The 27338-nt window shown below is 44.0% G+C and overlaps 1 protein-coding gene across 1 annotated transcript in view; it reads left to right on the top strand.

Moving 5' to 3' along the window:
* Nucleotides 1-27338, top strand: part of LOC104507221 (non-canonical poly(A) RNA polymerase PAPD5-like) — a gene marked incomplete at its 3' end in the record, with an annotated part of 31580 nt that overhangs the window by 1462 nt on the left and 2780 nt on the right. The window contains exons 3-4 of the mRNA XM_010148433.1: nt 20851-20974; nt 26057-26103. Coding sequence (XP_010146735.1) covers nt 20851-20974; nt 26057-26103 — 171 coding nt within the window. The remainder of the gene's footprint in view (nt 1-20850; nt 20975-26056; nt 26104-27338) is intronic.

Genomic DNA, 27338 nt, shown 5'->3' with positions numbered 1-27338 from the left:
GAATTCCCAAATTTGTGTTGACTAGTTATAACAGTTATTGGGGGAAAAAAGTCACCCGCAGTTTTACGATAGCATTATTTGTGTGTTGGCAGGTACCTTTTTCTTCCCGAATTGCTTTGGTCCAACTTGTGAAAAAATAATGAAGGCTCGACACTTTTCCCCGTATACCATCCTGTAATTTTGTTCAGTTAATCACTTCAAATTTAGAGTCTTTTGAATACAACAGTGTTGTGGAACAGTCCCATTTTCAGAAAGGCTAGGCCTGACTTGCTGGCAAACACAGCTGAAAGCTGGCGTGTGGCATTCATCTTCCCAGTGCATGGGTGTTGCTTGTGTGTATGGCTGTGCAGAACCACCTCTGAATACGCAGTTGTGTTGATCAGCTCTCGGGAAAAACAGTAGTTTTTAGCTGGTTGAACAGTTTATATAGGCACATAACAGCCTGTAAATAGCTGCCTGAAGATCTGGGTAAGTTAGATGTGTTGAAATAGTGGAGATCTTGCTTAAAAACAAAGGGTCTGTTCAGTCAAATATTTGTTTTCTGCGTTCAGCTTTTTTCATTTATACTGAGAAACATACTTCCTTAGCTATGTGCAAGATCTGCGGACACTCACCGTTGCTGAAATACTGGCAATTCGACGCGTGACCACTTCTTACTCCCACAGAGTTATTGGTGCTGTTGCACACATCTTATTGTAGCCTGTCTTTAGTGTTTCCCCTTATTCTAAGTTTTCAGACTTGCAGTTCTGTTAATATATAGATGTTTGCATTACAGGTACTCTACTTTGTTCTGGCACTCTTTAACTTCATAACTTCAGAAATACCCCCGTAAATCAGTTGTCTGGTGCTGCCTGCAAGTTGCTTTATGCCAGTGGGATTCAGCTTGCGTGTCTTACATCCTCTGGGGACTCTGCCAACAGACTAGTGCTAAAAAGAACAGATAATGCAGAAAATGAATGGAAAGTCTTACGGCGTGTGCGTGATGTTGCTGTTGACTTGACACGTACCATACCTTTAAAGAGTTTCACCGGGTTTGCCTTGACAGCGTACTCGGCAGCAAAACGCAGGGATGGAGAAGGCTGTGTGGGTTGGGGTTTTGGAGGGGTTTCTGTGCGTGTATGTCTCCCGAGAGCAGCATTAAATAACGTTAGTAGTGTCACAGTTAGAAATGAAGAGTCTTTGGGAAACTGTTTTAGAGATTTCACTGAGTTTAGATTGAGCCTGGCTAAAAGGTGACACAAGAACTGCTGAAGCCAGAAACCTTCAGCGTAACAAACCCCCAAAATAGACATGTATGTAAGTTTGGCCTGTCTTCTCGTTGGTTTCTGTCATCCTTGTGGCAAAGAGTCCAGTTGGTACGCTGTTCCCAGGTAGGAGGTGTGGATTTTGGGACTCTGTAGGGAGCTGGTGAGTTTTCATAGGAATCTGCAGCCAAAGGCAAGAACTCAGTGTGTGAGTTCAAGGAGGAAAATCTGTTCTGCGTACTCCTCAGGAGGAGAAGAGTGCATTTGGAAGTGCAGGATGCCCACTGGTTTGAAGGGCCAGTGGAAACTTTGCCATGGAAGGGGCAGAGTCCCGTGACCCCGAGGTGGGGTGCACACGCTCGGGGCTGCTGAGTGGGTTGGCGCAGCGCAGCGGGCTTCAGCTCGTTTGACACGGGCTCCCAGCACGTTGCCAGCATTACAGAGGATACCATAACATAAAATTATAACTACTTTAGGAAGAAAAGAGCTTAAAGCCTTCGCTACGCAAGTTCTATTATGATTTTTTTTTCATGTGAAATTTGTTAGCTTCCAAGGTCTTTTTAATCCCTTTTTTTGAAAGGAGCTAAGTACCTTAAGACAGGTGCAAGCTCATTTGCCGCAGGCTTTGAGCTGACCAGAGGCCGTGTAGCTACAACAACGCAGCCGCCTGCCTGAGGTTTACCCTCTGTCTCTTGAGCTCTTGGCTGCTCAGGCCTTTCCCAGCCACAGGAGCATCATCCCTGCGTGGGTTGGAGCATGAACAGAAGGAGCTGCGTGTAGAGCGAGCAGAGCAAGTATAGAATCAGATTTTTTTGGTTTGGAAAAGACCTTTAAGATCGTTAAGAACGTGTACTGGCAGCAAAAGGTCTAGCTCTCCTGAATGCCTAATTTAGGGAAATGTGATAAAATCCTGAGCAACTGTGGTGTTTTTCGTCATGTACGCTTAAGCGCTCTCATCGTATGCATGGCGTGGTGCTTGATGTGCTGTTGCATTACTGGGTATGTACAAATGCTTGGCGTAGGTGAAACAAGCACTCCTGTGCGCAGACTTCTGGTGAAAGGACGAGGTGTGCATGACCATCTTCTGTTAGAGCCGTTGCACGCGTTTGGGATTAACGAAGACATGTGTGTTAGAACGCATGTTGCAGTTGAATCAAACATGTACATCATGCATAAAAATGAATTATACAGGAGAAATTCATAGACACACATCTGCTTGCTGCCCGAGAAGGCCTCTTAGCTGCTTGTGAGCTGTAAGGTAGAAGTGCCAGCAGTCAAATCCTTCCCTTGTATCCGTCTGATAAGATCCACTGTGGCTCTCTGTCTCATCCCCACTCGTGCCACAGTACAGTTCTGGCAGTACCCTTGTGCCAGCTTGTGCAGCTCTTGAAGGCGGTCATCTGGGTTTTGTGGAAGTGGAATTAGCTGTTTCCTCACAGCCTCCTCTAGTCAGGGATTGCTTCTCTTGGAAGGGAGAAGCAAGTCTGCCAGGGAATGAGGATGTTGGACTAAAGGCAGTTTGAGGAAACCTTTAGGAAACATACTGTAAATATTATATAACGGTATTGTTTGAGCTTGCAGAATTTTGGAATGGTGCCAACATTTTGGCATGTTTTATTTAAGCAATTTAAGGAGGACTTCGGAGGCTGCTGGTTTCTACACGTGCACGTCAGTGTGTTCTTGTGAGCTGTTCTGATTTCTCCAATTCTTATATTCTGTTTGGGGCTGGGACACCTATTTACCTTGGAGTGGCTATATAAGGAACAGAAGTTTGGCAGACTTTTTTTGGTAGATAGAGATGTCTATATTAAGTAATAGGAAGAGTATGTCATTCCCTCATGTGTGCTTGCTGAGTCCCAGGAGCTGATATGTGTGTTCTGTAGCTGTATGCATTTGAAAAAAGAGGATCTGCTCACCCTGAATCTTTATTAGTATTATATTAAACTGTGTTGGGGTTTTAGTTCTTATTTTTTAATTGGCAAACTGTTAGTTTAAGGTCAGTTTTAGGAAGCCTGAGATCACATTGTTGGTCCTAGACAACACAAATGCATGGAGACCAGTATCATGAAAGCATATTGTTGCTTTTTTTTCCTCCTTTAAAGCATCTTGCTGTTAAACTTTGTTCCTGGGCAGTTTTTATTCACTTACCTTAAATTGGAGTATGAGGTCTCTTTTTTACTTCAGGCATTTGCAAAACTTTGACTGCAGTTTTGAGAAGTCGTGTACGTAACCTTACCATCAAAATAGGCAATAATATCAATGCTTCACATTTCTTTTTATTGACTTCTTAGTATGGCGGTTTAGAATACATCTGTGTATTTGGGGAATGCGCTCCCAGAATCAATGCATATGCTGACACTTAAGAGGTGACCGACCGTGGCTTCGGAGTTTTTTGTTGGTTGCGCGTGATGTGAAACGGTGGTTCCTACGCTCTCTTTGCTGGATGTCAGAACTGGCACCAGTAGCAGAATGCGGCCTAGGGCCAGCTTAGGTGTTGTGTTGGGAGGTGTGTGATGGTAGTGGTACGGCAACACAGCCAGTGAAAATCCTGCATAATGCGTATTATAAGCAAAAAAATACTATTGCCGTTCTTAGTGAGCAGTTGGCATGCTAATTTGTTACTTGAAAATGCTGGAATTTCTTAAATCTGGCAGCTCAGAAAGCCAACCATATTCTGGGCTGCATCAGAAGTGTGGCCAGCAGGTCGAGGGAGAGGATTCTGCCCCTGTACTCTGCTCTGGTGAGACCCCCCTGGAGTGCTGCGTCCAGCTGTGGAGCCCTCAATATCAGAAGGATATTGACCACTTGGAGCGAGTCCAGAGGAGGCCACAAAGATGATCAGAGGGCTGGAGCTCCTCTCCTATGGGGACAGGTTGGGAGAGTTGGGCTTGTTCAGCCTGGAGAAGAGAAGGCTCCGGGGAGACCTTATAGCACCTTCCAGTGCCTGAAGGGGCTACAAGGAAGCTGGGGGGGACCTTTTACAAGGGCCTGTAGTGACAGGACAAGGGGGAACGGGTTTAAATTGAAAGCGGGGGGGTTGAGATTGGATAGCAGTAAGAAGTTCTTCCCGGAGAGGGTGGTGAGGCACTGGGACAGGTTGCCCAGAGAAGCTGTGGATGCCCCATCCCTGGAAGTGTCCAAGGCCAGGCTGGATGAGGCTTGGAGCAACCTGGTCTAGTGGAAGGTGTCCCTGCCCATGGCAGGGGGGTTGGAACTGGATGGGCTTCAAGGTCCCTTCCAACCCAAACCACTCTGTGATTCTATGAAATTAGGAGCATTAGGATTCTTTCTGAATCACCTTTTTAGGTGAACTGCTGAAGTGTGCTCAAGATGTCGGTCATATTTGAATAAAGCTTTCTGTATGTTTGCCTAGAAATCAGTGCTGGAGAAAATATTCCTATAAGCAAGAAGAGAGGAAAACTGGTGAACTGGATGCAGGCTTCACCTGTTTTTCCTAGGCTGCAAGTAGCTTTACAGAAGGAGCAATTTGAACTTTAATGATTTTGTAACTTTAACCTACAATAGATGACATAGCAGAATTTTTTTCCAGGGATACTATGAACTTGTAATGTCAAAGCAAGACAGATGTGAATTGAGGCACCAATAGTCTTGTGTGTTTGTACAAAAACCTCTCCTCCAGATCTCTAGAGCTTGTGTAAACCCTCCTTTTCAGTAACTTCGTATTGGTGATACTCGTGTGTTGTGACATAATCCTGCAGTTCATGTATTAGTACTGCTGCACTCGGAGATCTTTTGGGACTAGCAGTCCCTGATGGAACCCGTGAAGCTGCGTCGCAGGATTTGGGAGAGCTGGGCAGCGCAGCCTGTGCGCTGAAGGTGCACCACGAAGCTGAGGGTAGGTTGCAGGTAGCAGGCGGCTGTTCAGCGCAGGCCCGGCACGTCAGCTCGGCGTGAGGATGGACTGGCTGCGGGGCTGGGTCTGAGGATGTCTTCTGCTGGTACATCGGCAACATCTGTTAATTTGCTTCCTCCCGTGGTGACAGTTAAGCATCTTGGGCAGCCCTGGTTCCAGATCAGCCTCCCCCACAGTCTCGTAACATCCTCCATGGCGTGAGAACTGCATCTGAATTATTCAAAAGCCATGTGCTGCTGAAGAGGCAGAGTCTTGCTACAATTGCTTGAGAAGGCTTTGTGGTGTGGAATTCTCCGTCGCCATTCTGTATTGTTTACATCTTGCAGGGTTTTTTGAGTTGCATTTTACAGTTTTTTTACTGGAAAACAGTGGTAGCAGAGGCTTAGGGTAAGTGTCTGCGCATTCCACTCTTTCATCTCGTTGGTGTGATTTATTAGGAGGGAGTAGGCAACCCGATGTTGAAAATGTTGTTAGACAGCATGGAGGAAGCAGTGTTACAATTCTGCAAGTAATTGGATATAACGGTGGGCAAATGCAAGCGTTAAAGTCATCTAGAAACTTCCAAATCGGGGAAGTGAGGACAGTAGAGGAAGAGGTGTGTAGGTGAGTGGGAACACTGGCTCACCACCTTCAGTCACTGTAGAGTTACTGCCAGGTAGATGTAAGCACACACAGTGTCACATGCTTTCTTGCAATTACACAATTTGTGTATAGACCCAGTAAAATCTGAAAGAACTTGCATTAGCCTGTCCCGTATGAAGGACTTGTCTGTGCTTGATATAAATGTTACACTGTAATTGGACTAAGAACACCTCTGAATGCGAGCATGCAGGAACATCTCGCTGTAGTCTGATGACAAAGGTGTTGATCTTACTGTTGTATGTCAGTGTGTCCTCTGCAGATAGCGAGTCCTTAATCAAAGCTTGTTGACCTTGTGTGACCTCTTGATGTTGTGATTGATCTAGACTGAGGAAGTGTGATAACATAACTTTCTACTTGAGTTTTTGTCTCACTGTTAATTTTAAAGCTGTTCACTTCCTCTGTTACTTTAGGAACAGCTGATGTTTTCTTATGTATTAAAAAAACCTAAAGGTTTGGGTTTGGTTCTGGTTTGGGTTTTTCTGTTTGTTTCGTTACAAAAAGCATACTCCTTTATATGCATTTCCGTGCCCTCTCCCTTCTCCCTCTGACATACTGGCTTTAGTATGCGTATGGCTTTTGAAAATTGTGTGACGTTTTACTCTGGGCTTGTGCCTTGCCCAGTGGGTTTCTCTCCTGTGTATTCAGAGGTACCCCTGGTCGGCAAGCTTTCCCCAGCTGTCAGCTAAAGTACTGGGTGAAGCATAGTGCAGTGACGGAACTGTCTTGATCTGAATAATGATGGCGATTGCAAATCAGAGTCTTGGGTCAATATTGAGCCAGGCTGGAAAAGTGAGGTCCTGATAGGTTCCTTTATTTAATTTTAGCTTTGTTATGTCACACTCTTCTTCATTTGGGTGATTCCAATCAGTGCTTGAGGATCTTATATTTACTTAGCCTTCTGGTTGTGTTTTGGACAGAGTGTCTTACTCTTTCATCCATGGGGATTTTTCCTTGTAGTAGTCATACTTGGCAGGTACTCACAGGAGAAAATTTTCATGTTGACTTTTGCCTTGAAGAGCTAGTTTGTTATTTGAGGTAAACAGCTGCTTTATATGTCTCTCTGCTTCCAGCATCAGGTGGAAGAGAAGTTTGCCTCACCGAGCTGTTGATTTCCTCTTACAGATAGTTTTTGAAAGGGCAGGACTGTCTTGCTTTTGTTGCTATCTTGTAATTACATCAGCTGCAATAATTTTCTTAGTTAAAATCTATCTAAATTTGAATTAACCAGGGATCTTCTGAAGCTGCTCTTACTGCAACTTGGCGAAAAGGGTGAGGGCATACACAGCTGGTAAAAGATAATGTTTTGGTGGTGACAAGTAGCAGTGTCATCTCCGGGCATAACAGCACCTTGGAGCAAACGAGGAGAATAACTGTGTAATAGCAAACTTCCTCTCTCATTTCTTGTATAACGTGGTATTTGCCTGTAGGCATTCAGGCACTGAACGTTATATGCTGGAGGAGTTCACTTCAGCCTTTGCTCCTCTGGAGCATACCTGCTTCAGGCGTGCTGAAACCTGCTCTTTCTAGTTGCTATTGATTCAGCAGTTTGTAGAGCTCACAGCAACCTTCTTATGCTTCTCTGATAGCTGGTCTCCACTGCCGCATCTTCTGCTCGCTGCTTTGGTACGTTAGACACATTTTGCTTAATCTTCAAATTATCATTGGAATTATTTTGAGAGAATGGTTTCAGTGAGTGAGTTGGATGAGTCTTGAGTGGGTTTCTGGGCACTCTGCACAGCCTCTTGCTCTCCACTTGCTACTTTTGTCGGAAGACTGCGCACACGTGTTAATGCACAACATGTGGACGGCGTGAGGAGGTGTCCCGTCCTTGGGTGGGTACCAGCGTTCACCTACATGACACTCGGCCTGGGTCAATGGTGACGATTTAACTCTCAAAATATTAGAAGTCCCATTTTTTTCACCACTGTTGGGGTTTAACCCCAGACAGCAACTAAGCACCACACGACCACTGGCTCACCTGCCCCAGTGGGATGGGGAAGAGAATCGGAGGAAAAGGCAAGAAAATTCAAGGGTTAAGAACAGTTTAGTTATTGGAAATAACCAAAATAAAATAATGACACTGATAATACTAGCAGTACTACTAGATGTAATGCACATAATGGGGAAAACAACCCAAAATTATGCAACCTCTCACCACCCGCTGACCAATGCCCAGACAGTGCCCAAGTAGTGAGAGCCAGAACAAGCATGAGCCAGACCTCCAGCTGTCTTCCCTAAGCTTGTATATGAAGCATGATGTTTTATGGCATGAAGTGTCCCTTGGGTTGGTTTGGGTCAGCTCTTCGGGCTGTGTCTCCTCCCAGCTTCTTGCAGAGAAGCAGCTGGGAACACAGGGGCAGTATCAGAAACTGAAAAAGTCCTTGAGCTGACAACATTTCTTGGCAGCAACTGAAAACATCAGTGAGTGGTCAGTATTCTCAGCACAGAGCCAAAATGTAGCCTTATGCTAGCTACTGTGAGGAAAATTAATTCTATCCCAACCAAAACCAGCACAACCATGTGTTGATTCTTATGTCCAAGCAGAACCCAGCAATTGAGGTAGTTCCATGAAATCTTTTATAAGGCATCTTTCAGCACATATTGGTGCCTGAATTTTAAGATCTTGGACTTAGAGAAAGTGTTTCAATGGAGTATTTTCTAGGCTTACGTTGGTAGTTAAGTGATGGATGTCCTACCTGAAACTTCAGGGTGAAGAAGATAAAAAACATGATTAGGTCCACAGGGTGAGTCAGGGACCAGCTTCTCCAGACACTTTGAAGGACGAGACCAGTCACCTACATTGGAGGAGGAAGCATTTTTTCCATTTCCTGACCTGCAAGCTGTCTGTCACTGGGTTGGTAGAGGTGACCTCAGGTAACATTTTCCTGTGATCCGCTTAGGCATTGTCCTTTTTTGGCGGTTACTGTTTGTAGCTTTCTAGCCCGCAGTATTGAGCATAGCAAAAGGAGGCTGGTGACCCTCCAGAATACTTTGGACGTTGAGTGTTACTGCTCCCGGCCCAGGGTTTATCTGGTACCTGTGCATCCTACCTTACAAGTGGGAATGTCCGAGCACAAGAGAACAAACCAGAATATGAACAAGTAGTTTCTAATACATACCTTTATGGCAACACATCACTGCGTCATGAGCCCCAAAATGAATAGCGTTTAATCTGAACATAGTTCACTGGGCACACGCTTCCTGTAATGATAACGAATCATCAAAGTTACCTGAAATGTTCCCTGTACCCTGCCATAGGATGTGTGGCTGTTCCTCCCACTCCAGTCACTTCCAAGCGTTTGGAATCGAGAGGGAAAACTACCACTGGGATTTCAATTTAGCCTTGGTAGGACAGCAGCACATCTGAACTTGTACTAATATTGCGGCAGAGTGTCACTGAAGTGCAGTAACGAGTAATAAATGGGTGATAAATTGGTTCTGAACATGTGCTCAACCGGTAAGTTTGGGTCACTGTCCATTTTGCTTGAAGAATATAAATTTAACATACAGTCTTAAAACCTTGTGGTTTTAATAGTAACTGCTAACTTAAAATCTTTTCATAGGAAGTTTTGGGTACTTCTGCTATAGGCAGTGTGACCAAAGTGACTTGTGGCTCACTCTTCTATTCCTTGAATGCTCCAAAATGCTGTGCAAAATTCCCGAAACTGTGAATGTTAGAAGATGTTGGAAAGCTTTAGGGATCTGCATTGGCTTTCCAGGTGGCATACTGGCACTTCAGATTTAATCTGAAAATGTCCTTCTGCTGGAGCTGAAAAGGTATTAACAAGCTGCAAGTGTGGCTGGTTATTGGACTTACTATTTTAATATTAAGTTATTATACATTTGATCTAACGTGTTGCTGAAGCAGAGGTGTTGAGGGTTTTATTCTGTTACTTAGCAGGTGAGAAGCAGGCTTGCTGCACAGATGGGCGCAAGGGAGCTCCTAGGGCTGGCGCTGTGCACCCTGGGGTGTGCGTTGCTTGTCGGCAGGGACGAGTGTGTAAGCAGTACCGGCTGCTGAGATCGGACTCTAACCGGCTTTTTGACTTGGCTTTGAGGTGAACGGCAGAATCCTGAGATTGTGGCAGCATCTCCGTTCCTTCTTAGGGTGTGGGCATCCTGGGGTGGGCGTTGGAAAGCTTAAGTCGACTCTGATGGAAAGAGGCAGGAGTTCATAATTACACTGCTCTCCTTCCTTTCATATCAGTCATCCTTCAAGTCAAATAATGTACCAAGTCGTGAACAAGAAGAGTATTTGCCAGACAACCTGCTGTGTGTGTGGGTAGGAATCCGTTTCTCCCCTCTCCTGGGTCGGAAGGTTCTGTTTTGCATCCCATGCGAGGCTTGCCTGGCTTCGCCTTGGGTGACCCGCTTTCACCTCGTGACAAAGGTCCCCGCTGTGCGATTTTAGCCCCGATGAGAGTCTTGGGTGGAGATTTTTTCCCAAGCACACATTACCCATCGGAAGTGCAGGGATGCCGCGGGGAGCGTTAGGCTGGCCTCTGCCCAGGTAGCACGCCGTGCCGCTTGCCGGCAGGTCGCAGGTTGCATGTTGGTCGGAGGATACCTACTCCGCTAACAAAACAGTAGCAGTGTACTGGTGGTGTGCAGGCACCCGTCCTGCTGGCCTGGCTTCGGGAAGACAAACGGGCAGTAACTGACCTGCTGTATGCGGCCGTTCTGGCTTAATAGTAAGACCCCGGTGATATTTGCAAAACTGATCTAAACCGCTTTTTTTAAACTCCCCTCTGCTTGTGCTGGTGCAGAAAGGGTCAGACGGACTCACAAGCCTCGTGGGGATTTGCTGGCTATGGCTTTTGTTGCAGTCGTGACAAACCCCAACACCACTGCCTTACTGGGAAAGTTCAGCTAATGTAAATCGAACTACTACTGACTGGTAGTTACTCTACTTCTTGTTAAGCTCTTGTTTAGAAAAACCTTATAAACTGTTGTTTGGTCTTTTTGAGTGAGAGCTTTTAGGCAAGGGGAATTGGCAGGCTGAGGAATTCCTAATTACCAAACTATAGGAAATAGATACATTTAACTTCTCTGTGGTTTTTAGCTGTTTGGAAATTTACCTCACGCTGTAGTTACAGAATGTATGAAGTGCATGCTAGCAGTTGCACTTTAAACTTAAAGGCTTTAAAAAATATATATCTGTATCTTCAGTGATGAGGTTGCAAAGCGCACAGCTGGTCTGTATATGTAACTGTTCCGACACACTAATACTTTTCTACAAGTGAGCTAAAGAAAAACCTCACTGGTAGTATTTTGTAGGAGATGTTGGAATTACTGGTGTGTTTCAAGATAATTAGGTATTATTAGAGTTGAAGCCTTGTTGTCATTATGAAATAAAACAGCTCTTTCTCAGCTCTGCTCTTCCCACTTTGTTTTAGCTGCACAAAAGCTTTCTCTTGTCCTTCATCTTGTTCTTTTGGTAGTACTTTTTCTTTCAGCTCAGTTGAGGTAGCGGTTTCTCAAAACGCATGCCTTTGGCACCCATCGCTGGGGGAGGAGAAGCAGCAGGCTCTCCTAGCACTTGACTGCAGAGATGAGAAGGAGGGACAATATGTAGATGCTTTCCAGGGAAGAAATAGAAGGCTATTCCCACACATGTGAGATTGTTTTTATGTACATTTTGGTTTAAAAAAAAAAAAAAAAAGGCAGTGGGAATTAGGGGTAATTCTCAAAATGGCTTTTCCAGTGAGCATTTGATGTTTTTGCAGGAAGTGCTCTTAAAATTAGAGAGCAAGACCGAGTGTGCGTGTGGCATGGGTTTACAAGCCAGTGGATCAGTTGCAGAGTTGTACTTCAGATAGATTATTAGTAGGACTGATTAAAGCATCTGACTGTTCTCCCTCTTAAAAAACAAACTTCTGTAGGAAAAAATCTAGTATATCTGGGTATATTTTAGGATGGCAGAGCACACATTGCAATTTTTAAGCAGACAAAAAATTTTCACTTCCACTTAGGAAAAAAGAGTCTCTTGCATCTTGAATAAAGAATGTGCTTGGGAGTTTTAATTAGAAATAACTTGAGTCAGTTTAAAGAAGATAATATTCATCCTGAATGAAGCCAAGAATCTGTAAAATAAATAAATAAAACCCCCAAAAAGATGGAGATGACCATTAAATAATTGGGAAGAACTGCCCACCTTGCTGCTTTCTCTGGTGTTTTAGTAAGTCTCTGCTACATTTTGGACGTTTCCATAAGGCAGTGCTGTTTTAGTGCCTTTTATGATGCAGTCAAACCCATAAGTTAATGTTAAATCCAGAACATAAATGAAACACTACGCTGAGCCGCTTGAGGGGGTGGGTGTTGGCTGGGAGGGGGAAAGAGGAGGCTATGCTATATGCTGTCAAATAGTCGCACAGGATAGAAGTTGTTAGGTCTTTTAATGTAAATTTAGTGGCATCTTTTTGTACTCCAGAGCGTTTTAAGGAACGACCATAATCACTGTAAATTGTTGACCTGTACAAACGAACTCCATTCAGAAAAGTGTTTTGCAAACTCTGTATCAGAGTGATTAGATTAATCCCGAAATACATTAGTTCTGAAAGCAGGATCTGGGTTTCTGCATCATTTTCATATTTGCGAGAATTTTGCCCTCCCTTGGACGTGACAGGCAGTTCTGGGAGTTACTCCACAGACAGGCTGGTCAGGAAGATGCAGCTGTTCTGGGGTAGGTACCAGAGGCTGCCTGAATACCGCTTGGTTGCCAGAGGTGCTCTGCAGGGCTAGGGCTGCCCGTGAAGGTGTTGGACAAGGGGTAACGGGTAAAAATTGAAAGCGGGGAGGTTTAGATTAGATATCACGAAGAAGTTCTTCCCGGAGAGGGTGGTGAGGCACTGGGACAGGTTGCCCAGAGAAGCTGTGGATGCCCCATCCCTGGAAGTGTTCAAGGCCAGGCTGGATGAGGCTTGGAGCAACCTGGTCTAGTGGAAGGTGTCCCTGCCCATGGCAGGGGGGTTGGAACTGGATGGTCTTTAAGGTCCCTTCCAACCCAAACCATTCTGTGATTCTGTGATTCTCCACTGGCCTCTTGTCAGCCCTGGCAGTGTGGGTGGACGTGACTCCTGCTCTGTCCCCAAGGGTCCCCCTTTTGCTCCCCGCCAGGCAAGAAGTTGGCTGAGGCGGTGGTGTTTAACTTGGCTAACTTTGCCTTAGGTGGATTAGGGAGGCTCGTGTAATCCCCTTGTCACAGACCTTGTCGCTGGGAAGCCGGGAGCCGTAACAGCCACCCAGGCTGTAGTGGAAGGGGGCAGAATAAATCTCATTTGCCTAGCTCTCTGCAAAGTGAAATACTCAATTTACATCTTAGGACACTGTTTATACAGTAAATACCCTGATTTTTACTGATGTTTAGTAACCATATGGCAGGGGAATACCTGTTTTTTCTGCATGTCTGTTTTTAGGCGGGCTGTGAAGAGATGGTCTGTGAAGCTGCATTTCGGGCAGGTGAGCTGAACTGATGATGTCTAAAGCCCAGCCCCTTAAGCTTTCCGGGTTTTGTCAGGTTACTGATACCGACATCTTTTGGGATGATTCATTTTAAAGCTCCCATAAGGCACACCTGGCTCAAAATACGGTTACTGTGTGACCTATACCATGTTGATAGGGTTCAGTAATTAAGAATATAAAAAGTGATGGTCAAAGTCTCTGAGGTTTTTAAAAATTGTTTGCTTTATTATGCACAATTTTAGTTTCTTACGAGGATTGATGTATCAGTCAGCGTGAAACTTAACTGCCTATTAAATCACCTGCAGATGCAGTTTGGTGTTTTTTCAGTAGCTTAAAACCGGGCAAATATTGAAAGAATTTGTCTGCTGCAGAGGCCCAGGTGGTAGGGAGAGGACCTCAGCAGATGCTTCCTATTTACAGTTCCCTCCACTACTCCAATGTTTGGTTTTGCTTGAGTTTGTAGGTGGGAAAATAATTTGTGGTCTTTACAGCATCCGTTGTTGCCGCTTTGTTACCCAGTGCATGTAGATGGCAATAGTAACTTGGAAATGCTTTTAATTAAGCTCATGGGAGATTAATGTTAAAATTGAAAGTTAATTTGGGAAGCAGTTGGGTTCCTCATCTTTTAGAGTGTCAATGTTGCTTTTAAAATAAATATTAAAAGCAGAACAAAAAGAAGAAAAAGCAAACAAACAACCAGTTGTGAGGAGGAGAGGGAGATTGGGCTGTGTCTTTCCTTTAGTTTAGTCACAGCTTTGCTCACGACAGCTTCAGCACCAAGTAGGTTGCAGATGGGAGAGGGTAAAGCTTTGTTTAGGTCATGGCATTTCAGAAGGGTCAGAATTTCCTGCTATAATTAGTTTTTACTTTACAGCTGCAAAAACAATACTGTCTTTTTTCATACTAAAACACCTTAGGAAGCTTCAAACAAGTTTTTCTCTCTTCTGTGCGGTGTTAGCTTTCCTTTCAGGGTTGGAGGGATGGATCCAGGTAGGACTCTTTAAGTGTTGATGCTTTCAAGAAGCCAAAATACCTCAGGTTCCTCCTTCACTTTCTTCCCCAAAGACAATTACAAATCTGAAACTCTACAATTTTTTTTTTTTTTGCCTCTGATCCCTGCCTTCCCCCCCCCGCAATGGTAGTGGCAACTCACACTGCCCTGTAGGAGTATTTAATCCAAAGAATATTCAGATACAAGAGGCTTCTGTAGCGCTACAGGGGTACATTGCAAGTATCCCATTGAGTGTGGGTATAAAATCGATAAACTCTTAAGTCAGAAGTGATTAATCTTAAAGCACGGTTTGTGAAGGCAAAAGTCATCTGTGCGTTCATTGCTTACATCTGCCCACTGTCCACACAGGTCCTAAATAATTCAGGTTTTCATCGTTCTGCAAACAAAGCTTCCTGCAGAAAATCCTGCCAAAGAATAAATCGTAGTGCAAGGGCACGGTATGATTTTTTTGCGTGGGGCTAACGCTATTGTTTTAACTTCTCTTTGGGGGTGATGCCAATGGCACTTCCTGCTCAAAGGAATATATATGCCTGAGGCAGAGGAAGCTCTTTGGGATGGCTGAGCAGAATTGTTAACCCAGTCGGTTGGGTTAACAGTTGGGTTTTATCAGTTGGAGCAGAAACTGCGGGTGAGATCATGAGAGAAATTAGAACATGCATGCCTGCATAATTTCTCCTGTGAAATGAAGAGTGAAGGAGAGCCAGACGAGAGTGGAAGTGTAACACAACTCCAGAACAGCAAAGGCAGGAAGTATTTCAATTCAAACTTACCCCTCTGGTAGTATAATACTGCATGTTGGCACCCAAAGGCAACACCTAGTTGCCATCCTGTGGAGAAGCAGCAGTCACTAGTTGCCATCCTGTGGAGAAGCAGAAGCAGTCTGGGTTCTCTCACTGGCTGCTCTGCTTAGCAGGACTGTGTTCTGGTGATCAGCAGCGGGGGCAGGTGGGGAAGGGCCAGGGCACGGTCCTGTCCTGGGCATCGGTTGTGTCGGGCTGGCTTCCTCCATGATGCCAAAATCTGGCTGCATCGTGGGGTGATCGCTTAGTCTGCATCAGGATCCTGGTGCAGAGACGTGAAATTTGTCCTGTCTCCTCCCAGTATGGCTCTTGGTTACAGGTCTGGGCTTACAACAGTGAGTTTTGCTGGTGTATGTGTTGGGTAGCTCGCATGTACGGTCAAGTGTGTGTGCTTGTCCACATGCCTGTCTGTGCGCAGCATTGAGCAGAAGTAACATTTCATTCGTACGTGATTGTCTTTTAATTGGTTGCCAGAGGGTGCAGTAAGGTTTGTACCAGAATAACAACCTCTTGGTTATATGTAAACTAGTTTGAGAATCCTGAGTTGCCCACAAGTTGTGCTACGAAGTCAAGTCGGGTGTGATCAGACTAAGAAAGAAACGTAACGCACGGTGTTCCTTGGTATTTCCATCTCACAAAAGCTGTGGCTTTTCACCAGAATGGCTTGAGTCTAGCAGAGCTGCTTTCTGCACGGTGCTCTTCAGTGATGTTACGGTGGGAAGTCCTCCTTGGGATTACAACTTTTGCAGCCATAACTTGTTTTTTACGATGCATCAGTATCTGTCAAGTAAACATAACTGACACTATAATCCACTCGGTGTAGTGGCTTCCCTTCCCTATAATTCTGTTCTATCTGTGAAATTCTGATGGAACCAGCTTACCAGGCTTGAAAACAGGGTATGCTGCAGATAGTACTTTGTTTTAAAACATAGAGGAAGTGTAAGAGACTACTCTCTTTTTCTTTCCCCCAAAGGTTAAGATTTCCTGAAGTACAGGACAAAGACCCACTTGCTTACTGCTATTTACTGTAATAAACCCAGCAAGTTAATGCTCTTATTCGTTGCAGAGAACTCTCTCCATGCATCCTAAGTAGGTTTTGGGTGCTGGTATGCTTCAGTATGGCTGTAAAGCCAAATGAAATACCACTCCATAGCGTGTTGTGGTGTAACCCCAGCCAGCAACTGAGCCCCACGCAGCCTCTCGCTCACTCCCCCTCGGCAGGATGGGGGAGAGAGTCAGAAGAATGAAAGTCAGAAAACTCCTGGGTTGAGATAAGGGCAGTTTAATAGGCAAAGCAAAATTGCGTGCACAAGCACAGCAAAACAAGGAATTCATTCCTCACTTCCCACGGACAGCCTATAATTCTGTTCTATCTGTGAAATTCTGATGGAACCAGCTTACCAGGCTTGAAAACAGGGTATGCTGCAGATAGTACTTTGTTTTAAAACATAGAGGAAGTGTAAGAGACTACTCTCTTTTTCTTTCCCCCAAAGGTTAAGATTTCCTGAAGTACAGGACAAAGACCCACTTGCTTACTGCTATTTACTGTAATAAACCCAGCAAGTTAATGCTCTTATTCGTTGCAGAGAACTCTCTCCATGCATCCTAAGTAGGTTTTGGGTGCTGGTATGCTTCAGTATGGCTGTAAAGCCAAATGAAATACCACTCCATAGCGTGTTGTGGTGTAACCCCAGCCAGCAACTGAGCCCCACGCAGCCTCTCGCTCACTCCCCCTCGGCAGGATGGGGGAGAGAGTCAGAAGAATGAAAGTCAGAAAACTCCTGGGTTGAGATAAGGGCAGTTTAATAGGCAAAGCAAAATTGCGTGCACAAGCACAGCAAAACAAGGAATTCATTCCTCACTTCCCACGGACAGGCAGGTGTTTGACCATGCCCAGGAAAGCAGGGCTTCATCATGTATAATGGTTACTTGGGATGTAAAATCCCATCACTCAGAATGGTCCCTCTTTTCCTTCTTCTCCCCCCAGCTGTATATGCTGAGCATGACACTGTACGAAAGCAGGGCTTCATCATGTATAATGGTTACTTGGGATGTAAAATCCCATCACTCAGAATGGTCCCTCTTTTCCTTCTTCTCCCCCCAGCTGTATATGCTGAGCATGACACCGTACGGCATGGAATGTCCCTTTGGTTAGTTGGGGTCAGCTGTCCCGGCTGTGTCCCCTCCCAGCTCCTTGTGCACCCCCAGCCTGCTCACTGGTGGGGTGAGGAGCAGCAAAGGCCTTGGCTCTGTGCAAGCACTGCTCAGCAGTAAGGAAAACATCCCTGGGTCATCAGCACTGTTTTCCAGCACCAGTCCGAAACAGAGCCCCATACCAGCTACTGTGAAGAAAATTAACTCTATCCCAGCCAAACCCAGGCTTATTACAGTGTAACTTCCTTCTAAAAACAACTCTCCTTTTAAGGACTCTTATCTAAAATAACTAATGAGTGTAATGGCATTAAATAATAAAATACTGTTATGATGCCAAAAATAACTTCCTGGTCTCTTTGATCTTCATTTCAGCTAAAGATCTAAAATTCCACTAGAGACGTTTGTAAACAGACTCCATTAATCCAAACAAATTGTTTTGAAAACCAGCAACTGTAATAGATGATGATTAAGATAGTGAATAACCTTGAGTTTTAATTTTCCATACAGCATTAGTTAACTCCGCGTTAATTGAAGTCACGCCTCCAAGTCACGTACTGCGCTGAATTCTGCGTGTGGCTACCTCTGCCTTGCCTGTAATTAATCATTCCCTTATTTCTTGGCAGCAGCCATTATTGGGCAGGGAAATGCACTTCCCGGTGTCGTCTTGAGCCCTTACGGCTTCTGCCTGCCCTCTGCACGCTGGGGCTCTGTGCAGCACTGGCTGGCCCAGCAGCGTGGGGTCTTGTGGCAGATGACAGGGATACGTCTGTAGTGTTTTCAACTGGTGTGCTGATGGGAACTTTCTCTTGTGGTCTTTAAGCCCTTCTTCTACCATTGAAAAGGTTCAAATTTAATTTTTTCTACATGCACATTGTTTAGTAGCATTCAGTGCACGTGTAACCTAAGTTCGGTGTGTCTGCGTGCTGCTTCACGTGTTTTGCCATAAAGCTTTAGGTGACTACTGAAGAATAAGAAGGATCCCGTTTCAGGAGGTGCAGACATACGTTATTTATGTTTAGAAAAAAAAAGAGATCTGGTTCTAACAACAAATCATTATTTTATGTGTTTATAAAGAATGCACCGATTGATGTAACGATCTCCATCAAGAGCACCAGTGGAGTTAATAGAGAACTGCAGTGTCTGTGGCTTGGCCCTTTGTGTGCTTCGGGGACCTCATTTCTGATTGCCTTGTTCTCTCAAAGTTCCCTTATGGGGCAGAGAATTAACTCCCATATAGCGGAAGCCTGGGAGCAGCTGGGCCTGCTAATGACGGGCAGTATGGATTTGTGCTGTGCCATACATGAATTTCTCCCCAGGGATAGACCCCTGGTGTTATCCCAGCGCATCTTGTGCCGGTAAGTGCCCTCAGACAATGTGGTGCCACTCATGGCACTCAATCTTACATTACTAAAACGTTGCTCTGGGGCATATTTTGTGCCTTGTGGATGTACCAGTCTGTTCCAGCTTGTCCAGAGGAGCAGGGGCAGAAACGGGGCTGTGCTGATCAGTTCCCCACAGTGTACCCCGCAAGGGAAGGACGGAGTTGGCCAGACATGATAGGAAGCCTTTGTCAGACTCTTGGGTCTTCCTGTAAGCTGGTTCACCAAATTACAGTGCAAAAGTAATTTGTGTTTAGTTCTAGAGTTTGATTATGGTGGTTTTGCCTGTTTTCCAAGTGTCTCCTGTTTTTGAATGCTATGTTAATGGTGGAGCTCATTCGGTACGTGGGACGGAGGGGGAACTCGGTTGTTGAAGTGCTCAGCTTGTCCTTTATCTGTACTTCTCACCTGAACTCAGTTCTTGCAGTGGGATAGCTGTAAGAAGGTTTAAGTGCCAACAGGTTGAATAGCAGTGAAGAACAGAACTGGACACGGCTGAAGAGCCGAAGGCAGAGGAGTCAGTGCCGCAGTGAGGGTTGGAAGGGGTGGTTTGGAAGGTGCACGTCAACCCTAGATTGCAAGCTTCCAACAAAAAGCAAGAAAGCAGTTGTAGGAGGTAAGAAATTTCCTAGCAGTGTCAAAATAAATGGTGAAAACAGCATTTATCGGTATGAATATTGCAGCGGCGTTGTTCAGAACATCCCTGTGGTGTCTGAGTTGTGCACGAACAGGGCTGGGTGCCAGCGTGGCAGTAACGGGGGCGGAAGGGGATGGCACCTTGCGTTTTTGTAGGAGATCGTACGGGGGTGAGTGCTTTATTTTAGCTTCTCGTTTAAGCGTTTGTACGGCTCCGTCTGTAGGTGTCAGCAGGAGAAGCTTCTCCAAATGTTGATTTAGAACAGCTAAATCGGGTGTCTTCCTGCGAAGGGAGACCTAGGCACTGTGTCAGAGGAGTGTTCCCCTTTGTGTTACCTGTAGAGCCGTGCTGATGGCCACCACAAGCTGCCAGGCTTTTATGGCTATTCCCCTAACTGTGTGTGTGGGAAATTCCAATAAATGCTCAGTGGAAAGTAGTGTAAATATTTTATTCCTCTCTCTCTGAGAGAAAGGAGCTTGTGTTGTTCGTAATTGAAGAACATAAAGCAGATGGGTTGAGTTCTGTCCCGACACCCACTCTGTTAGTATAGCTTTCGGGTACTTTCATCTGTTTTGTTGACACCTGTATACAACTTCCAGTTATTAACATTTGATTTATTTAAGTGTGTGCAGTGGGGAAGTATTAGGTTCCATATCTCATCTGAGGGCTTGCTCTTAATAAATTGCTCTCTTCTGATGGTCCCTCAGAGCTTTAAGGAAAGACGCAGTTGTATTTGGTAACTAGAAACAATGGATTAAAAAAAATAACTAGCTATTGCTGTAATGGGCATTGCAGGAAACGAACTGAACGTAGCTACTCTGTGGCTGGAATTAAAGGGTTGTGTCTGTTTCTTCTGAATACGTTGTGAGTCAAGACAGTTATGTGTTTATGGTATTACAGAAGCACAGAAATTTGTGGCACTGTACGGAGATATTTTTACTTCTGCTGTAATCATAGGCAATGTAAGCGTAACTTGGGGACTGCGAGAAGCACGTGTGCTACGGCAAACTGAGATACATGGGTTAACTGTCTGTCAGTCACTTACTCTTCTGAGCCACCGCTGCTGCGTGTGTGCTGCTTTTTTCTTGCTGTGGGGAGAGGGTGCGTATTCGGTTTGTGCATCCTCTCTAAGAGGTAAAAGAGGCAGTTTTTCTAGCCCTAGTACTGACAGCGTTACCGTCCGCTCTTTAAAAGCCTGGTCCGGCGTACAGACCGGTGCCTGGCCCTCCCCAGCTGTGCCAGGGGCCGACTGGGAGCCGTTGGCTGGAAACCTCCTGGTGCTGTTTTTGTGAAGTGGGTGCTCGGGGCGTACGGCTGCATGCACGGCGAAGGGCTGAACTGTTCCTGTGCTGTGCTGGCGTCGAAATGCGGCGGGTGACTCCCGATGAGAATTGAAGGCGCTTGCGGTTAGATTGGCTTCCTCGCTTTCGGCGTGCGCGGTGCAAGGTTGACCTGCGGCCTGAGAAACTCGCGTGAAACTCAGCCTTACTCGGTGTTGTGTATCTGGGGTTTTTTTGTTTGGATGCTGCCCTTAAACCCCTTAACTGAACAGGTAACTGGGAGCTTAAAAAGCACGTTTGATTAGGGTCGTTGCTATTCTCCTGTGGGTTTTTCCCTGACTTTGTTCTTTTTTTTCCTCTTTCTTAGTCTTCATGAAGAAATCATTGACTTTTACAAGTATATGTCTCCCAGACGTGAAGAAGAGAGAATGCGGATGGAAGTGGTGAACAGGATAGAAAACGTCATAAAAGAGCTCTGGCCTAATGCAGATGTGAGTAGGACACGGTTCTGTTTGTTAACATGTAAAAGCAGTATTTTGTGCCTGTTTACTTTGGGAAGTATTGAATAATGAAAATACTGTTTACTTTTTGGCATTTAAAAACTGGAAAGGATTTCTGGTCAAATAAGAGAGATGATCTTTATTGCTGGAAGAATAAAGGTGAACGATTTCTGTCACAGGAGCAAAGACAAGGTAGACCTACTGTAGTCAAAGAAAGGGCATAAGGTGTGGCAACATTTAGTCTCATTAATATTTATTTACCGAGATTAATGAGAACATCTCAGGCATGCATGCACGCTTCTGATATATGGTGTTAAAACAAATCTTCTGCGTCTTGTAGCTTTGCCAGTGGCCGGGCTTCGAGGCCCAAGACCTGCGCTCTTGAGTAAGTGTGTGAAGGTGGAATGTCAGCAGTGCCACGTTACATAGACTGTGCTGTTTTTAATGGACAGTTAAACTAAATGGACATATTTTACAAATTTAAAGGAAGCACGTTTTTTGTGCAGAACAAACACTACTGTAAATCTGTGTATCCAGCTTAAAATCAGTAATGCAGCTTTCCACTGAAGATGTTTTTTTTGCTAGTACTTCATTCAGTGGAAACAAGAGCTTCTCCTGTGCAGATCCATGCTTTTCTAATAAAGGTTGGATTAAAGAGAAGCCAGAGAAGGTGCTTTTACGATTCAAGATTGTTTTATGGGGACGCAGTTGGAATTTTAGCGTAATTGAATCTAGTTTAATTGTATCCCTCTACTAACATGGTGTTCATTTCCAAAGTAGAGATTTGTAGCTGTAATCATCTATCTGTAGATAATGGTAGCTGAAAATATGGACTTGCTAGCTGGAATAGCAAACCAAATTCAAACAGCATAGCCTTTAATATAAGGAATACTCTTTGACCCTGCCACGGTAAAAGGTAATGTTTTGACACGAGTGACTTAAACCCACTGTTCATTTCAGATCCTCTTACCCTGGTTTTTAGAAATTGGTAGAATATGAGAGAATATGAATTCTGCATAAGCTCTATGTATGTGTTGTGTGGTTTGTGTGTAAAGTATACTCACATTTTCAAGGTGGTTGATGTTGCTATGGACAACATACTGGTAACATACAATGTGGAAGGGGCCCTCTGCGCTCAATGATTGCCTCTGCACAGTTACGGGGAGCTGATGGAGTCAGTACTACACGTCTGGGTTTTCTGTTTGAGCAAAACCACTCAGCTTGCCAAGGGTGCTGCGTGAGAGACTTCAGCGTATCTCCCAGATGTTGTACAGCTCTCCTCTGACCCAGAGAAAGGGTTGTAGACCCCGATCCAGAGCAGGAGCAGTGGGCTGCCAGTCTGGCAGGCAGTAGTGTGGGCAGGAAACAGTGCTTACGATGATACCCCCTGCCACAGGCCGGTTGCAGGGTGTAGAGCTGATTGCTTCAGTCTAGAGAAGATGCCACCATTTCCTGGACGAGTGGGTGTGCTGCAGGCTTACCTAGTGCAATGGGGTGAGTGGATTTGGTGCCAGCAGATCTGTCTTCGTTACACTAACACTTTGAATGGGGCACAGGAACTTAGTCCTTTCAGAGATACTCTGTAGGACAGACTTTGTCTGAAAAAACTGTCTTTTCTATTAAAATTTTTTTTTTTTAATATATATATATGTGTGTATGACTCTGGGGCCCTGAGAAAATAGTCTTTAAGCTGCTGAAACTGCCTGTTGTAGCCATATTCTGTTGAAGAAGGGGAAGCAAATCAGAAGCCCTGCCACAAGTCACAGCTGACCACTGGGCTTAGCCATAAGAGGACTGAGAGGGAAGCACACACCGTGCAGTCGAACGCTGAAGTTTACTTTTCAGTTAGTGCCAGTTAGAACGGCCGTGACCGTCTGTCTTTGCTGTTCGTGAAAATGTTGGAGAGCAAGAGCCTGGCAGTTCCTTTTTCTTAAGCCAGTAACTGCTCTTCAGAGCCAAACTCTGCATTTTGTCTGCTGTTGGTATGTCGAGGAAGAATTCTCCTCGTGTATGCCTTTCCATTTTCTGGAGGGAACGGAACGGTGACAAGAGCACACCAGGTCATAATCTGGAAGTTACTGTAATGGTGTTTTTCTGACGTGTACTTTACAGATCTGCTGGCGAGCTGAACTGCTGAACTCAACCATGTTCAACTTTGACAGTCTTTTGTTGTAACTTTTCAGTCATTTGAGTTAATCACTAACCTTCTGGAAATCTGTGTTGGTTTAGTTACTTGTAAGATTTGAGTTTTGAGTACATGCTCGGAGAAGGTGGAGTGTTACCTGGTCCAATGTCCTCAGCTTTAGCTGTGGTGTAAAGCAATAAGTTAATGTTTAAGCTGTTCATTTGAAGTCATAGGTGCAGTGAATCCAGCTAAAAAAAAAAAACAACATGTAAGTTAAACATACACGTTTAGTTTGTAGTTTCTCACTGAACACGTAGGTAAGACATACTCTATAAAAATCAGATACCAAGAAAAGGAAAATCAGGCTTCATGAATCTAAATGTATAGAGTGTGTGTGGAACGTGTCTGTGCACATGCTTTTCTTTTTTTTCCTGTTCCACTTAGGAAAAGGCTGAAAAAGCAGATGGAGGGGGGGTAAAACTAGGTATCCTAAACTGTTACTTTATTTATAGAAGTTAGCAATTTTGTCATTTGCTCTCTTACTCAAGGGAATGTGCTTAGAAGGAAACATTCCTAGTAAGTGAGAACTGTTCTTGGCATCAGTGAGGCTCTGACCATAAGAAAGGCTTTAATTACACTGAAACTGAACAACCCAAACATTAAACAAAAGCATTTTAAGACCAAGTTTTTTGACCAGCTGAATATGAAAATTTGCCCATGGAGCACATAAGTACTGATGCAGTGGAATTTAAGATACACTTGTCGTGAAGTCCTTGGGCTTCGTGTCTGGGTATTATGTGGCCTCGTGGATCTGGAAAGAGCTAATGTTGCATACTTCAGTTATGGAAATACTATGATTGGGAATAGAAGTAGAAAGAGGAAATCTATCTGGTTTGACAAACCCCAGAAAATTCTACTTAATGATGTAGAAGAAAGGGAAATGTAAGTTGGCTACGGATAGGTTTGGTTTGTTTTGATGGAGGGATTTTGGTGGCAAGGACCTTCCAAGCTTTTGTGGTTTTCAAGTCCTGTTGTGCGTAGTGAGGACGTATTTGGATACATAACCATAATTAGGGCTCCTTCAGGAACTTTGGAATTTAATGTGAACAAGGTCACAGAAATGTAGGATAAATAGCACCAAGAACATAGAGGGGTAGGAGTCTGTTACAGTACTGTGAAGTCTTACCTTCTCTTACGAGTGCACATACGTACCTCCGTCCACGTAGAACAAAAACCATAATTGGCAGTGCTGGCACACCACAAAAACTGATGCTCACATCTCCCAAGTCATAGTCGTGTCTTGTATTTGGGATATTTTAAATATGTACATGGCTGCAGAGCTTCAACAGTTTAAATTCAAATTGAGTAATAAATCAAAGGCCTTGAAAATTCCTGTTCCTATTTCCCCACTCTTCCATCATTCAGATTTGATGAGGGAGAGATTGAAGTGTGGGTGTGGGTTTCTCTTACAGCAATTCAGTGTTTCTCATACTCCAAGTTACTGTACAACAGCAGATGTTGCCTCATTCCTTTCAGTAAAGGTCATATATGTTGTATCAGTAAGTTTATGAATACTTTCAGGGTTGTTTATTCAATAAAGGCTCTCATACAGTTCAGCTGAAAACGCTATTTTGTATGATAATGTGAAAGCATATTTAGGTTTTTCTGAACCCATCAGTGGTGGTTTTATCGTGCAAAAGCACTTTTCAGATGTTCTTGGTGGCCACGTAAATCCTGGTTTGACTGAACCCAAACGGTTTTGCAGAGGATGCTTTTGTTATTAACTTGGATTAAAAATGGTAATAATAATTATTATAACAGTCTTAGCCTTGTGATGCCTTTATGCTTTTACTGGGGGCTAGTACAGTAATGGTGCTGGTTCTGAGGCATCTCTTGCAGTCTTTTCTAGTTTGAGAAGCTGTGGACTTTCAGCATGACATGCACTGCCAGCATGTGCGTTTTGTTGGGGTGGGGATGAGGGGGTAAAAAGAGTGAAGCGATGGAGACACTCGTACTGCTTCTTAGTCTGCTGAAGTATCCAGACTCTTGCAAAACATTGTCTTTTCCTGTCTTCCCTTTTTCTTATCCTGGAGGAGGAAAACATAAAAAGTGGGTCACTTGACGTACAAATAGGTGGCAATCAAGCTGGTGCATGAGACTCATTAAAGCAGAATACCCAAGTCTGTAAGGTGGCTCCAGGAAACACATCAGAAGGCTGGCTGGTTGAAAATTAGTCCGAATGTGTAGATATTTTTACTTTGAAGTCTCAGCAGTCCTCCTTTGAGACTCAGGCGCGTGAGTCCACCTCCCTGCGAGGCGAGGCTGAGTTAATGAGACCGTGGTTTCGGACAGTTTACAATGGAAACCTGATGATTGAAACCTCCAGTGCCAGTAAAAATCCAGCATAATGAGCTAAATCTGTGGGATGTGAAACTTGCTGAAACTTTTATTTTGGTGGTGTTTAGGCAGAAATACACAGTTGTGCTGCTTGCTCTGTAATTCAGGAAAAAAGGGATTGTGATTTAATTTTTCTTGAAGTATGCAAAGCTACGGAGATACATTGAGATATGAAAGCAAAAATAAATTGAACTGATGCTAATTTTTTATGTTCTGCTCTTCTTAATAGGCTTAAAATCTTTTGGTTCATGGGGTTTTGCCCAATTAGGTCATGGTGAAAATTTTTACATTACAAAGAAGGTTTTGTAATAGAAAAGTCAACGTTATTCATGTTTTGAGTGTAATAACAATGAAGATTAGAGATTTATAATACACTGAAGATGTAAATGCTTTAACAGAAAAGAGTAGTTCCGTTCAGTGTGCCTGTTCGCAGTACCAGAATCGACCAATGGAGGGTAGCAACAACCAGCCTTTGCAAACAACTTAATAGAACTTGTTTGTCTTCTGAAGCTTGAAAATTTTTTTTCATATATCCTGTTCTTGTGTTTCAGGTGCAGATATTTGGAAGCTTTAAAACTGGTTTATATTTACCTACAAGGTTAGTAAGTTTTCAGTGTAAATTCTGTCTAAGAGAAAGGATATCTTCTTAAACCTGTACCCCTGTTGTGATTTATCTGATCTCCCAATAGCCGTGTGACTTGTGTATAATTGTTACATTAAGAAAGTTTAAGCTATTAATACTTTGCAGAGTGTACAGAGATACAGTAATTAAGACTGTTAATTTTAAGACATATGTCTGTAGATTTTGCAGGTATGGGTAAAAGATCTGAATTGCCACATTGTCAAAAAAGGCTTATTTTGTGATTTGGTTTCATTAAATGACTGGACCCAAATAAGAGGTTGGCCTTAAAAGAAAAGCTAAATTTTACCTCCACAGAGGATTAAACCAAAACATTTAATGTCACCTTGTTAATGATAATGTTTGCACTGAAGAGAAAAGATTACATACAGAATTGGGGTTTTCTTCCTGTTGTCTTTTGTACGATTTGTACGTCAGTCAACACCTACCTTTTCCCAATTTACTGCTAGTTTTCATAAAGAAAAGTTGTTACTCAGGGACATGAATGTGTTCTGTGTAGAAACTGTGAGTATTTTTGACAGTTAAATAGAATGAAAGGCTTAAATGGCTGCAGGGGAAAAATACATTTAAATAGTGTGAGGTTAAGACTTGAATTGAGTTTTGTACTTTGGGAACATGAGGAATTGGTATCTGGAACTGACTGCCAGTGATGGATACCCACACTGTCATTTCATCTCGTTCTGGAAAAGAAAGTCTGACAGATGCTTTGGTATCTGCTCTAGTCTAAGGAGTGCCAGGAAAGCTGAATTGCCCAGCTTCTGTTTGAAAGGTCAGAAGTAAGGGGTACAAGTACACACTGTTTCACATTTGGCCTCATTCTTAGCTTTTTTTTTTTTCATTGATTTTAAATAGGCATGATTAAATGTGGTTGGATGCTGCTAATGCAAGAGAGAGATTCCCATCCACGTGACTGATAGCAATAGTTCTTCAGTCTGTTTGCTTGATTGTTTTGAAACTGATGTAACACAACCGCTTCGCTGCCTGTTGGTTTCATGTCCTGCCTTCCCTCTGCGTTTGCTTCAGCTGAGTTTGGGGGCGAGAACAAATGCAGATACTTTACACACAGTGCATAAAGCCCCAAAACCCTTCCTGCGGCAGTACTTGCCACACTTTCCAAATAAGCAGCACGTGCGTGTTGGTGAGTGCTTCACTGCTGCCTTCTGTCAAAGCTCCCTTTGCCCTGGGTTTTCCCT

Source organism: Eurypyga helias, unplaced genomic scaffold, assembly GCF_000690775.1.
Source record: "Eurypyga helias isolate BGI_N326 unplaced genomic scaffold, ASM69077v1 scaffold6063, whole genome shotgun sequence".
NCBI lineage: Eukaryota > Metazoa > Chordata > Aves > Eurypygiformes > Eurypygidae > Eurypyga > Eurypyga helias.
This window is presented reverse-complemented; position numbering and strand designations above follow the sequence as displayed.